At 51.9% G+C, this 12,059-nt stretch overlaps 1 protein-coding gene across 1 annotated transcript in view; it reads left to right on the forward strand.

The window, feature by feature from the left end:
* The window catches only part of LOC144735806 (connector enhancer of kinase suppressor of ras 3-like), a 33,018-nt gene that overhangs the window by 12,032 nt on the left and 8,927 nt on the right, over window positions 1-12,059 (forward strand). The window contains exons 5-6 of the mRNA XM_078618327.1: window positions 670-711; window positions 10,311-10,430. Coding sequence (XP_078474453.1) covers window positions 670-711; window positions 10,311-10,430 — 162 coding nt within the window. The remainder of the gene's footprint in view (window positions 1-669; window positions 712-10,310; window positions 10,431-12,059) is intronic.

Here is a 12,059-nt window from a genome sequence, read left to right on the forward strand (position 1 = left end):
CTATAGCGGGCGCGGATAATTAAGGTCACTGAATGAGCGGCGACACATCCGCTGATTGAAAGTAAAACGGGACCCGTTAGTGAAATTAAGATTTTAAAACGCTGGAGGTGTGTCATTTATTTATTCATTGGTACAGCATGTCTTTCTAAAAATTACATCCGGGGTGCACGGTCAAAGTCAGAAGTTATTTCCCGCCGACTTGAGCACCAAGCTATTGGTGTTCGACCCCCATTAACAGCCCCGCGGATCCAGTTGATGGAAATTCCACATTCCTATGGTAGGGACAGGTCTATCCAAGCAACAATCACCGCTGACTTCCCCGCAAAGTGGTACTCATTTTATTGGCACCACTGATGCGCGATGTATTTATGTTGTTGAACTTTTTTCGCACCGTACGTAGTCAACCGTGCTAATCGGAGGTGCGGGGGAAAGACAACAAACTAAACCCAAAAAGCGATGTCGCTAGGTCGGGCGGCGGCAGGCTACTATTGAACGCAGCGCTTGAGTTAAATCTGCGAGCACGCGACCTCTGAGCCGGTTCTGTCAAAGTGAAACGCGTGGTCGCATCGAGCCGGGAGAAAAGCTCCTTTCACTCCGGAGCCTCCCATTCCCCGATAAGTTGACGTCGTTTCAGAAACCAACGTTGCCTGCCTCTCGTTTTGTGTGCAGAACTGCACGATTGAAGAAATCGAAGAGAAGATTTTACACGTGGTGAGTGCCTTGTTCTGGACCGAACAGTTGCTCGCAGCGTCACACTGCCGCGCGTTAAACGAGATTTTTTTTTTATTCTCTACAATTTCCTGAAGAATCCTGTCCAACAAAAGCCACAAATGAACCACAATTCCTTGCTGATCTCGTCAAGGAACAAAAACGATCAAACTCTGGTCTTCCTCGTAGCGGCCTTTGGCTAACCATCCACTGGAGCTCTCTGTACTTTTAAATCTGGATTGAAAACTAATTTCTTAAGAACTGCTTTTTTTGTTTACTTTGTTGTTCTTTCCTCGCACCTCCGATTAGCACGTTTTGCTACATATTGCGTGAAAGAAATGTAACATACTGCACAGGTACGATAACTGCTGTCGTGCCGACGAAGAAATACAATCTGAGTTTGGTGTACAGTGGGACAGATGGCAAACCCGAAGGCTCAATGCAACGGTGGCGCCATGCTGGCGAGATGTTAACTACCTCGCCAGGTATACAGGAGGGCGTGGGTTCGATCCCAACCCTGACGCCTGCTGCTGTATATTTGGAGTTTTGCGTGTCTCTCTCCCTGTGTTCACGTGGATTTTTATAGTCTTTGGTTCTTTCGGTAAAGTTACGTAGATGAAAAATATTATTTTTATTATTCATCTACGTGACTTTACCGAAAGAACCAAAGAGTATGGATCCTTGCAGTCACGAAAACTTCAAATCTAGAACGTGGATTTTTCTCTGGGTCCTCTGGTTTTCCCCTGCACATTCAAAATCACCGTTGCGCGTTTAGAGTGTTTGGCCGCGATAGGATGTCCACGCGATGATGATGAGCCACTTTGTTGAGCCATCGTTTGCGATGGCTGGGGTCGCTTCTGAAAAAGAGCTACGTAGCTCAGTGTGAGGCCTCGCCTGGATAAATATAAAAACATATTTTGACTTAAAACTGTCGTGACTGCAGGAATTCATATCCTTGGTTCTTTTGGTAACGTCACATAGATAGAAAATAAAAAATATTATTTTCAATCTATTATTTTTATTTTAAAATTTATTTTATTATTATGATTATTTTCTATCTACGTGACTTTACTGAAAGAACCGAGAATACAAAAAAACAGTTGTATAGTTAAAAAATAATTTACAGTCAACGTTCTGGCAGGGGCCTGTCTGTGCTGTGACCATGGCTGAAGGCTGCAGCGGCGCCGGTTAGGATGATATATCGGCACGCCGTCGCTCGTCTCATCGTCGGTAAAGAGCACAGCGGGTAGAGGAGTCGCACGGGCCACAACATTGTTGGTCACGGCCGAGTGAAATGATTGCCTGCGGGCTACGCACTGAGCCTTTATTTATCTCAGCCGGGCTGCATCAATACCGGCCATCCCACGCTGCAGCGTCGCCCCGTGCAGCTGCTTTATGCACCGGGTATTGACTAAACCGATTGGCTTTTGAGTAATAGGAGGTTTTTCAGCTGACACAGGCCATTGCGTACGTGTGTGTCTGTGTGTGTTTGTGTGTGCGTTACTGGGAGTGGTGGTGCAGCGGTTAGTGCCGCTGCGCTATGAACCGGACGACCCGGGTTCGATTCCCGCTCACGGCCGCCACCAAGACCCAGTGACGATTATCTGAACCGGTCCTGGGCCTCTCTCCTAGGTCGGCTCAGCCTCAAATGAGTACCTGGTGCTCCACTCGGGAGACAAAGGTGGCCGGGCGTGGAGCTGGCCACCCACCCCCTCGTGCCACGCTGGTTTTCATAGGTGCTCGCTAACAGCACTTGCCCTAACAGTTTGTTAAAGCTACACAGCGGTGGCCGGGAGGCGGGGGGGGGGGGTATTTTTTGGTTGGCATAGGCATCCATCTTGATACCTCTCAGCGTATCTGAGAGGTATTGGGCACGGCGATGGCTAGGAGATGTTAACTCCCTCGCCTTGGATGCAGGAGGTCGTGGGTTTCCATCCAGACCCTGACGCCTGCTGCTGTATATTTGGAGCTTGCGTGTCTCTCTCTCCCTGTGGTCGTGTGGATTTTTCTCCGGGTCTTCCGCTATGATAAGCCACCTCATCGAGCTATTATTTGTGATGACCAGGTCGCTTCTGAAAAAGAGCTATATTGCTCAGTGGGCCTTGCCTTGGAAAATAACAATTGTTTAGATTATATTATCATTTGCATTGCAACGCGCAGCCAGCTACATTGGAAACGGCGCGTATGTATGTATCACGCAAAATTGAACGGAGTGGTTGTGGCAGTTGTGCACAAAGGAATGCAGCAGACTTGCTGAGGGGTATATTTTATTACTCTCCGCTGTGCATCAATCCATTGTGCCTTCACGCCGATTCATGAGCACTCGAACTCAACGAGCCATTGAGCCGCAGCGGATGGGCCCTCGTCTCCTTGAGAGGCCTACGACAACGGCCGTGGATGCAGCGGCGGCCCCACTTCGAGACCCGGCGTCTCGATGCTGAAGCGGATTCGCCGGCACTGCGGATCAGAGGTCGCAACCGGGTATCCGATACCCATACCTTACCCGATACCCGGCTACCCGTACCCGGCCGGGTACGGGTACGGGTACCCGTTTGCGACCCTGGTGCGGCCGGGTACGGGTAGACCGTGAGTCACTGGTGAGTAACTGTTTGTCACTCATTTCCCAACGTCTTGTCTCTTCTCACAATTCAAGTTCCTAGAATCAACCCACCCACGCCTGCAACATGGCTTCATCCCAGAGGTCGCAATCAGGTACCCGATACCCGTACCTGGCCGGGTACGGGTACCCGTTTGCGACCCTGGTGCGGCCGGGTATGGGTAAGGAATTAAAACCCATTTGCGACCTCTGCTGCGGATTCCGCTCCCGCGTGGGACCGCGTGCCCTCGTCGGTGCCCAATGATCTGCGGGTCCAGAATTGGACTCCTCGGCAGCCTGAAGAGCCACCGCTGAAACCCGATGGACGCGTCGTCCTCGAGCCCCGAGGGACCGGCGACGTGCGGCGAGCGACACAGTGGCGGGTTTGGGGGGTGGGCGGATTTGGTTCCATTCGGTGATGACTCACCGCACACCTGCCACCAGATTAAAAACGAAGGGGTTCAGGGGACTTGCATTGGCAAGTGTTGCGCACGGAGGAGTACAAAACGCTGCAGCGGAATCTTTGTCATCGCCGGCGCTCGGCACAAGAGGAGTTCCGCGGTCGGTTGGATCTTTCTATTGTCGGCACGCGCGCGAGGCCGTTGGGACTTTCCTTTCCAAGGGAGAAGCTGGGATGGTGTCACGCGAAAATATTGACGAAACAACATACGTTAAAGACATCTCAATGGCAGAACGCAAGCACAGGGCAAAGCAGCGTGGACGCGGTGTTAAAGCAACGTCTTTAATTTAGTGATCTGAATAAAGGAATCTGATAGGAGTAAATGAAAAAAGTAAATAACAAAAATATGACATCACGATGATGAAATGATAATAAATGTGTTTACCCTTTCTAGCAATAACATAGGAGACGTTCAGATGTTCAAATACCAAACAGACACCTATTGCAAGGCATCAAGTCTGCGTTAACCACACATTCTTGTGGCAAAACATGCAAACAATCATGCTGTGGCTGTCCTACCTGATGACGGAGGCTTGTGTTGCTTCCGAAACGTCGTGATTTAATTTAGTTATTTTCATTTTTTTATTTTTTTATTTTTATTATTATTTTTATTTTCACCTACGTGACTTTACCGAAAGAACCAAAGAGTATGGATCCTTGCAGTCACGAAAACTTCAAATCTAGAATGCTCCGATAATTGATGCGTTGTTTTTTTTACAATGATTGGCCTACCACCAAAGACAGTGGCCTTCCCTATGGCCTAGTCTCACCACCAGTGTTAGACCATAGAACGCGAAAAGGTGACAAACAGTACAAAGGAAATGCAAATATAAAAACGTTCCTAGCTCCGGTTGAGCAGATTTATCTACGGGAGCAGGAAGGGTAAAGCCTATTCTTATTATTTCATCAATTTGAAACTGACAAAAAAAGTCCCTGTAAACAGATATCACATTTGAGATATTATGGGTTGGTGTAGTAGGGGAGGTGCAGTGGTGCAGTGAATTAGCTGCATCAAGTGAGGCAATGATTCAAGATGTAATCCCTTATAAGCAAGTTTAAGGGGGAGGAGAGGGGGGGGGAGCTCCCGATACGTTCCATTCATTGGCTACCACATTCTGATGAGCTCCCCCCCCCCTCTCCTCCCCCTTCAACTTGCTTATAAGGGATTACATCTTGAATCAAAGCCTCACTTGATGCAGCTAATTCGGCTGTGACGGTCCCACCTGATGACGGAGACTTGTGTTGCCTCCGAAACGTCGTGATTTTTGTTTTATTTTATTTTCATTAATTTTGATGTTTTACCTACGTGACTTTACCGAAAAAACCTAAGAATATGAATCCTTGCAGTCACGAAAGCTTCAAATCTAGAATTATTGTTGTTGTTTGTTCAGCTGGCGTAGTAAACCAATAGGGATCACTTTGCCGCTTGAACTTGCAGCACAGACACACGCCGATGCCTTCTCTTAAGTGCCTGTTACGTCAAAATGTATTAGACGGCTGTGCAAAGAATTCGCATGTAAGTGCACAGCTCCCAAATGTCTGGGAGGTTCAACCCGGGAACACAGCCCCTCCCTCAGCCCTGCCCACTTTTTGATAACCACGCCCACTCAACCACTAGCCCCCACAGCGAGTGGCTCTTTTCTGACGGATGCCCCACCCACCGCTCAGGTATCCCCGCCCACTGCTCAGGTAGCCCCGCCCACTGATCAGGTAACCCCGCCCACTGCTTAACCCCGCCCACTGCTCACTAGCTCCGCCCACTGCTCAGGTAGCCCCACCCACTGCTCAGGTAGCCCCACCCACTGCTCAGGTAGACCCACCCACTACTCAGGTAGCCCCGCCCACTACTCAGGTAGCCCCGCCCACAGCTCAGGTAGCCCTGCCCACTGCTCAGGTATCCCCGCCCACTGCTCAGGTAACCCCGCCCACTGCTTAGCCCCACCCACTGCTCAGGTAGCCCCGCCCACAGCTCAGCCCCACCCACTACTCAGGTAGCCCCGCCCACTGCTCAGGTAACCCCGCCCACTGCTCAGGTAACCCCGCCCACTGCTCAGATCGCCCTTCAGAGTGCGAAATTCTTCGTACTCTCAGCCCTTTGGAAATCCACTGCTGGACGAAGGCCTCCCCGTGCCGTGCAAGTCATGGGTATTGTTTGATCATACTTCACTGCGCTGGTCACTGCAGGGTTAGTGAAGGGTGGGGGGGCTAGCCTAGAATCGGTTCAGAATTCAGATATCATCTGCGACTGTTGGCCGTGGCCGGGAATCGAACTCTGCTCGCCAGGTGCGTAGCGCCGTACTGCCCTCACCGCCCTCACCAATGCAATGTGGAATTTCCGTCACTGACCACCAAACCTTGTTTGAGCTGCAAACCACTTTGACCTTTCATTTCCCGCCGGCTCTGCTTCAAAGCGTGACCCAGTGTCGCACCGAGCACTGGGTCACCGATTCATCGAACAACTTTAAATGGCCATTACGAAATCGCGAACAGAGTATATATATCTCTCTATATATCGGCTATGCTAACACGTGGAACAAAAGATGAAAAGCGGCAACAAAGTAACGCACGCTCGGGAAGAGAAATCGTCGAGGAACGGAGAGAGAAACGTGAATTGGAGAACATGCACATTTTTTGTATAATTTTTATTTTACCAGGTAAAGCCCACCGAGCTCTACAGCTCTTTTTCAGAAGTGACCTGGCCACAAATTATAGCCCATCAAAGTGTGGCTTATCATCATGTGGACATTGATAGCAGCAGCCAAATGCGCAAAACGCGTGCTCGTTATAAATGTGGAGGGGAAAACCCGGAGGACCTGGAAGAAAAACCCACGCGACCACGGGGAGAGAGAGACACGCAAACTCCAAATATACAGCAGCAGGCATCAGGGTCTGGATCGAACCCACGACCTCCTGTATACCAGGCGAGGTAGTTAACATCTCCTAGCCACTGTGATGATGATGGTGAGAGAGAGACACGCAAACTCCAAATATACAGCAGCAGGCGTCAGGGTCGTGATCGAACCCGCGACCTCCTGTATACCAGGCGAGGTAGTTAACATCTCCTAGCTACCGTGATGATGAGAAAGAGAGACACGCAAACTCCAGATATACAGCAGCAGGCGTCAGGGTCTCGATCGAACCCACGACCTCCTGCATACCAGGCGAGGGAGATAACATCGTCGAGTTAGAGGCATCACGTGGACTCAATTAAAGTCGATGGACTTGGGGTCCAGGCTAATGATCGTGGCAGCCAACAGCAAAGCCACACGCGCTCAAATAGGGGGATCACCGTGGAGACGGAGCAATGAAATCAGCTTGTGCGCAGATACAAGATTAGATTGGGGGAGGACTTCATCCGCCAGTGGATTGATCATGCCTGCAGACGACGACCACGATGATGATCACGATGATGATCGCGATGGTGTCACCTTGTGTGGTTAAAAAGCCATGAAATTGGAAGCGGTTGCCTATGTGCGTGTTAACCGCCTTCCATTCAAGGCCATTTTCACACCCCGCCAGTTTGACACACAGCTGTATTAGTTCTCCCCCGACGACGAGAGAGAGAGAGCGAAACAACTGTGTGGGCGGCCAATGGTGGTGGCGTGCAGCGGTGCCTCACGGCAAGGTGCACCTCGGTTTGATTCCTCACCCCCAGTGCGCAGTGTCTCGAGTATTTTCGCCTCCCCCCCCCCCCTCTTGCGCTGCACGGGAATCCTCGGGGTTCTGTGGTTACCTCCCATTGCTAAAAACCGTGCGCAGTGTCATTGAGCATGTCGGTGACTATTGAGAGAACTCATCAGGGCGGAAAGCCGCAAGTTTCAAACGGCCACGCAACAACAAAAAATTTAGACACAAAAGCACACTGCAAAAAAAAAGCATTAGAAAGTTCCCGACGAACTGTATTGTGGTCCGCCTGCGAGTCGCATTTGCTGAATGTTATTTTGACGGTGACCTTAGAGAAAGCAGTTCTTCAGGAACCGCTGATGGTGGTGGGGGGGGTTTGTTGTTGTGAAACGCTTCTCAACGGCGCTGGTGATCTTTGCGTGCACGTGTTTGCCTGTCGCTTGAAACACAACATCGATGATGTTGCTGTGGTTGTTTCTTTCCCCCCGTCTTTGAAGACCGCGGGATAGATCGACGATCGATGTTCGGTCGCCCCGTTGGTGCCATCCGTGCCGATTTTCTCACTTGACAGGGCGGGTAACGTGCGAAGGCTGCTACCACCTTCCACACAGGGAAAGGAAAAAAGGAAATACATTTTCCGGTCGCGTGTATGCGACTGTGATAATACAGAACAAGAGCGTACGACGTATGACGAACGCGATGCCCCCGATCCACAAAGCGCCACCATCCATCGTCGTCGCTTGAAGTCACGCCAAGGCCCTTTTTTTGGGGGTGACCCATGGGCTTCACCACGAACGACACGAGCTCAACCCAGCCCCGACGAAGCCCGGAGAACTGAGTGGAGTTCATCGAGAACTCGCGAACCAACACCTCGCTGTGAAAGTCCCGAACGCAGAAAAACCCCCGGGGCTTTGTTCTCCCACGAAGATGCTCATGGTCCACCCCTAAACCGCGTCCACCGCACAAACCATAGCAGTAGCAGCAGATGCGGATAACCTGAAATCTATTTTTTTTCCAGGAGTAGTGGTGCGACTGTGGTCATCCAGAACAGACCCGTAACACCGTGCAGCGACGCAATGCCCCGATCCACAAATTCGAAGGAGGAGACATCCTGACGCTGCTATCTGGGCTTGTACCCACCCGAATGAGGAATTTGTAGTCGTGACCTTCTGCATCTTCGCCAGCCCAGCCGTACGTCGTGTTGGTCAGACATCCCAACGGAAGCGGGGTCCCTCTTGAGAAAAAAAAACAAGATTCTGCGTGGCGTTCATGTTGGAGTGGTAATACTAATTATTGTAGCGCCGGTTCCCGTAACTCGATTCCATCCCGTGCTTTCCAAGTGAAAAACGGGCCCCTTGCCATTAAAGTAGAAGACAGTGCGGAGAGGCAGGGGTGTGCACGCATTCCACGCGTGCTTGTGAGCCAGCTCTCCCCCACCTACCAACACCACGCCGTGCCACTCCTGATCGGCAAATGATACGAGGTAGGGTTTTTCGTTTGTAACCGGGTGGTGGCGGTTGAACACCACAATACACACGCAGGTCGGTGTGTGTGGTGTGTCTGTGTGTGTGTCATTAGTGAATTTAGTTAAAGGACATTCTCGTTTGTTGTTGTTGTTGCAGTTTTCCTTCCCCCGTGAAATGTAAAACTTGCCGGCGTACTGTTTTAGCAAATGAGTCTGGCTGTGGAACCGTGGGTGGTGCTGGTGTGATGCGGTGAACGCGAGAGGGATTTTCACTCGCTCTCCCGCTATTGTTATTAAGACGAGGCCGGCGGGGGGGGGGTTGGATGGCGCGAGTGGGAAAAGGGAAGAGTGGACAAACTCGTTTGATGTGACCATGAATGGGTCGGGAGGGCTGGGTGCGGTGGTGTGCGCACTGTTCGCTGGCGCCGGGGGAACGCGGAGCGAATGACGACCCCTGAGCCAAGTCGCGCCGTCTCTCTCACAAGATGAGAAGGCGATCATCCTGGCGCTTGAGCCGAACGCCTCCGTGCCGCGGCGGATGATGCTTGCTTAAGGGTAGGTTCATACTCGCGTAATGTCACGCACACGCTGTTACAAAGACAAGAATCCCCCCCCCACACACGTCACCGCCGTGTAGCCTTAACAGGCTGTTGGGGCAAGTGCTGTTAGCGAGCGCCTATGAAGGCCGGCACGGCACACGATGGGGTTGGGTGGCCAGCACCACGCCCGGCCGCCTTTGGCTTCCGAGTGGCGATGCTGGCACACACCTGCACCAGGTACTGCACTCATTTCTTGAGGCTGAGTCGACCTAGGGGAGGCGCAAGACCGGTTCAGGTAAATCGTCACCGGTGTTGGTGGCCGTGAGCGGGGAATCCAACTCGGATCGTCCGGGTTCGTAGTGCAGCGGCGCGCTAACCACTGCACCACCGCTCCCCCACTACACTGCGTCACACACACACGCGCGCGCGCACTATTATTGACGATTGTTTCGTGAGTTGTGTTGGTGACCGTGAGGGTGTTTGTGGGTTAAACACCGTGACGAGTGACGAGGTGACAGGTTGAGGTTCGTGGTTTTTTTTAAGTGTTGCCACCACGCATAACCAAGTGTTATAGGCTGCTGCGGGGCTACGCTGCGGGCAACTTGAGAGTCCATTGTTGTGCTGTACTTCGATGCTTCCACGTCTACGCCCCGCGCAACCCGCACAGAGTGGCCGCTGTAAGCTTCCACGTGATAAGCCGCTTCATTTGGGCATGTCACTTGTGCCCAGGTCACTTTGAAAAAAAAAAACCGCTATCCAGTGGCCCCCTTACCATACCTGGTCAAATAAAAAATATCCAGAAAATAAGTGTTCAACAGTTTAGTTTGACGTTTTGCATTTCTCATAACGACGACTCGTCCCGCTTACACACACACACACGCACGTGTCCTCCGCGTGCATTGTGCGTCCTGTCCGCAGGGCTCCAGGCTGCAGCAGGTTTGCGAGAAGACGATCCTGCAGTCGACGCACCGCGACCTGCAGAGGGGAGCCCGGCTCGTGGCCGCCAGGCTGGACGTGCGAAGTCCCGAGGAGGGCCTGGTAATTGCCACCGGGGACGACCGGTCCCCGTGCGTCGTCCCGTTTCACGCTCGCATGCCGTCCGCCAATCGCCCAGAGTTCATCTCATTCCATCTCCCCTCCTCCTCCGCCACCCCTCCTCCGCCACCCCTCCACCGCCGTTGGGGCACGGGGTAGGTTAAGCAGGACGGTGAGGTGGTCAAGCCAGATAACCGCGTCACGAGTAAGCGGAGTAGTGTATCGCCGTGATGTCTCCGACGTGTTTGAGGATCGGCACGTTGCGTCGTTGTGCCAGTCTCTTCCCGGATGACCGCGGTCGCACCACTGCTGGAGAGTTTTTTTTATTTTTTCCGCGTGCGCATCGGGTGTCTGCATACGCCGTGGTTTGTGCGGCGGATGCGGTTTTAGGGGTGGACCACGAACTCCTTTGTGGAAGATCAAACCCCAGCTTGCTTCTGCGTTGGGTCTTTCACAACAATGTCGGTGCTCGCTTGCGAGTTCTCTTGAACTCCGTTCGGCGCTCTCTCCAAGCTTCGGTTGGGTTGAACTCGCGACGTTGAGGGCCAAGAGCATGGGTCCAAAGAGAGGGTGGGGGGTGGATGTACTTGGCGTGATTTCGAGCAACGACGAGGGACGTCGTTTGGTGGGTGGACACGGGGGCCTTCCCGTGAGCCCGGGCACCGCTCGCACGCCCCGGGCACCGCTCGTGCGCGTCACGGAGCCGGCGCTTGGCGCCGGTGGACAAAGGCACCAGCGGCTGTACAGGTGGCACGGTGGCACGGCTGCTGCGCGGTGCCTCCCACCCCGCATCGTGAGTTTGGCGTTCCGGCAGCTCGGATTGGAGTGGATGCTTCTGCTGATGGAAATTATTGAGTGGCATTGGTCGGTGGGCAGGCTTAATGCTTGCTTCGTTGTGGCGATGTTAAATGACCCTCCGTTTGTTGTTTTATTTCATCGTTCAATTGCCCAAAGTCCACTCAGGGCAACGTGTGAATGATCGCGTCCAAGTTTTGGTGCACTTTGCCAAATTGCCACGGTATTTTCTTGCCTGTGAACTCCAGGCGACCGTGCAGCGTTTGTTTGAATGTTTGTTTTGTGCTGATGAGCACGAGAGATGACGGAACCCATCCCAAGGTTTGCCCCTGCTTTAACAAATGCAGCTGAAAAACATAGGTGGTCGCTCGCGCTCTTCTGCTGTTCCCATTGTCTGGACCCCCCCCCCTCACAGCCATCTGTGCTGTGGACTCCCTGCCCCTGTTCAAGCCCAGACTCGAAATCTTTCTCTTCTTCTCCGCCTTTGACCAAACTGCTTCTCTCTCTATAATATAAATATGCCCCACAACATATGTACATTCAATTCCAAATTGGTTTTGTACCAGTCTACGTAGCCCAATGGCCACGTAGACTGGTGGGTCGGAATAACAATAGAGTCTTGTTTGTTTTTATTTTGATTGAGCTTGTATGTCAAGCTTGTATTAGTGTAGGTACAGCAAGAAGTCGAGGAAGATGAAACTAAACTAAACGGTTTTTTTCTTTTACCAGGTGAGGCCCACTGAGCTATATATCTCTTTTTAAGAAACGACCTCGCCACAAATGATAGCTCAATGAAGTGGCTTATTACGTGGAAACGTATAGCAGCCAAAAGTCTAA

The sequence above is a fragment of the Lampetra planeri genome, chromosome 57 (genome assembly GCF_965212315.1).
Source record: "Lampetra planeri chromosome 57, kcLamPlan1.2.h2, whole genome shotgun sequence".
NCBI classification, from domain to species: Eukaryota; Metazoa; Chordata; class Hyperoartia; order Petromyzontiformes; family Petromyzontidae; genus Lampetra; species Lampetra planeri.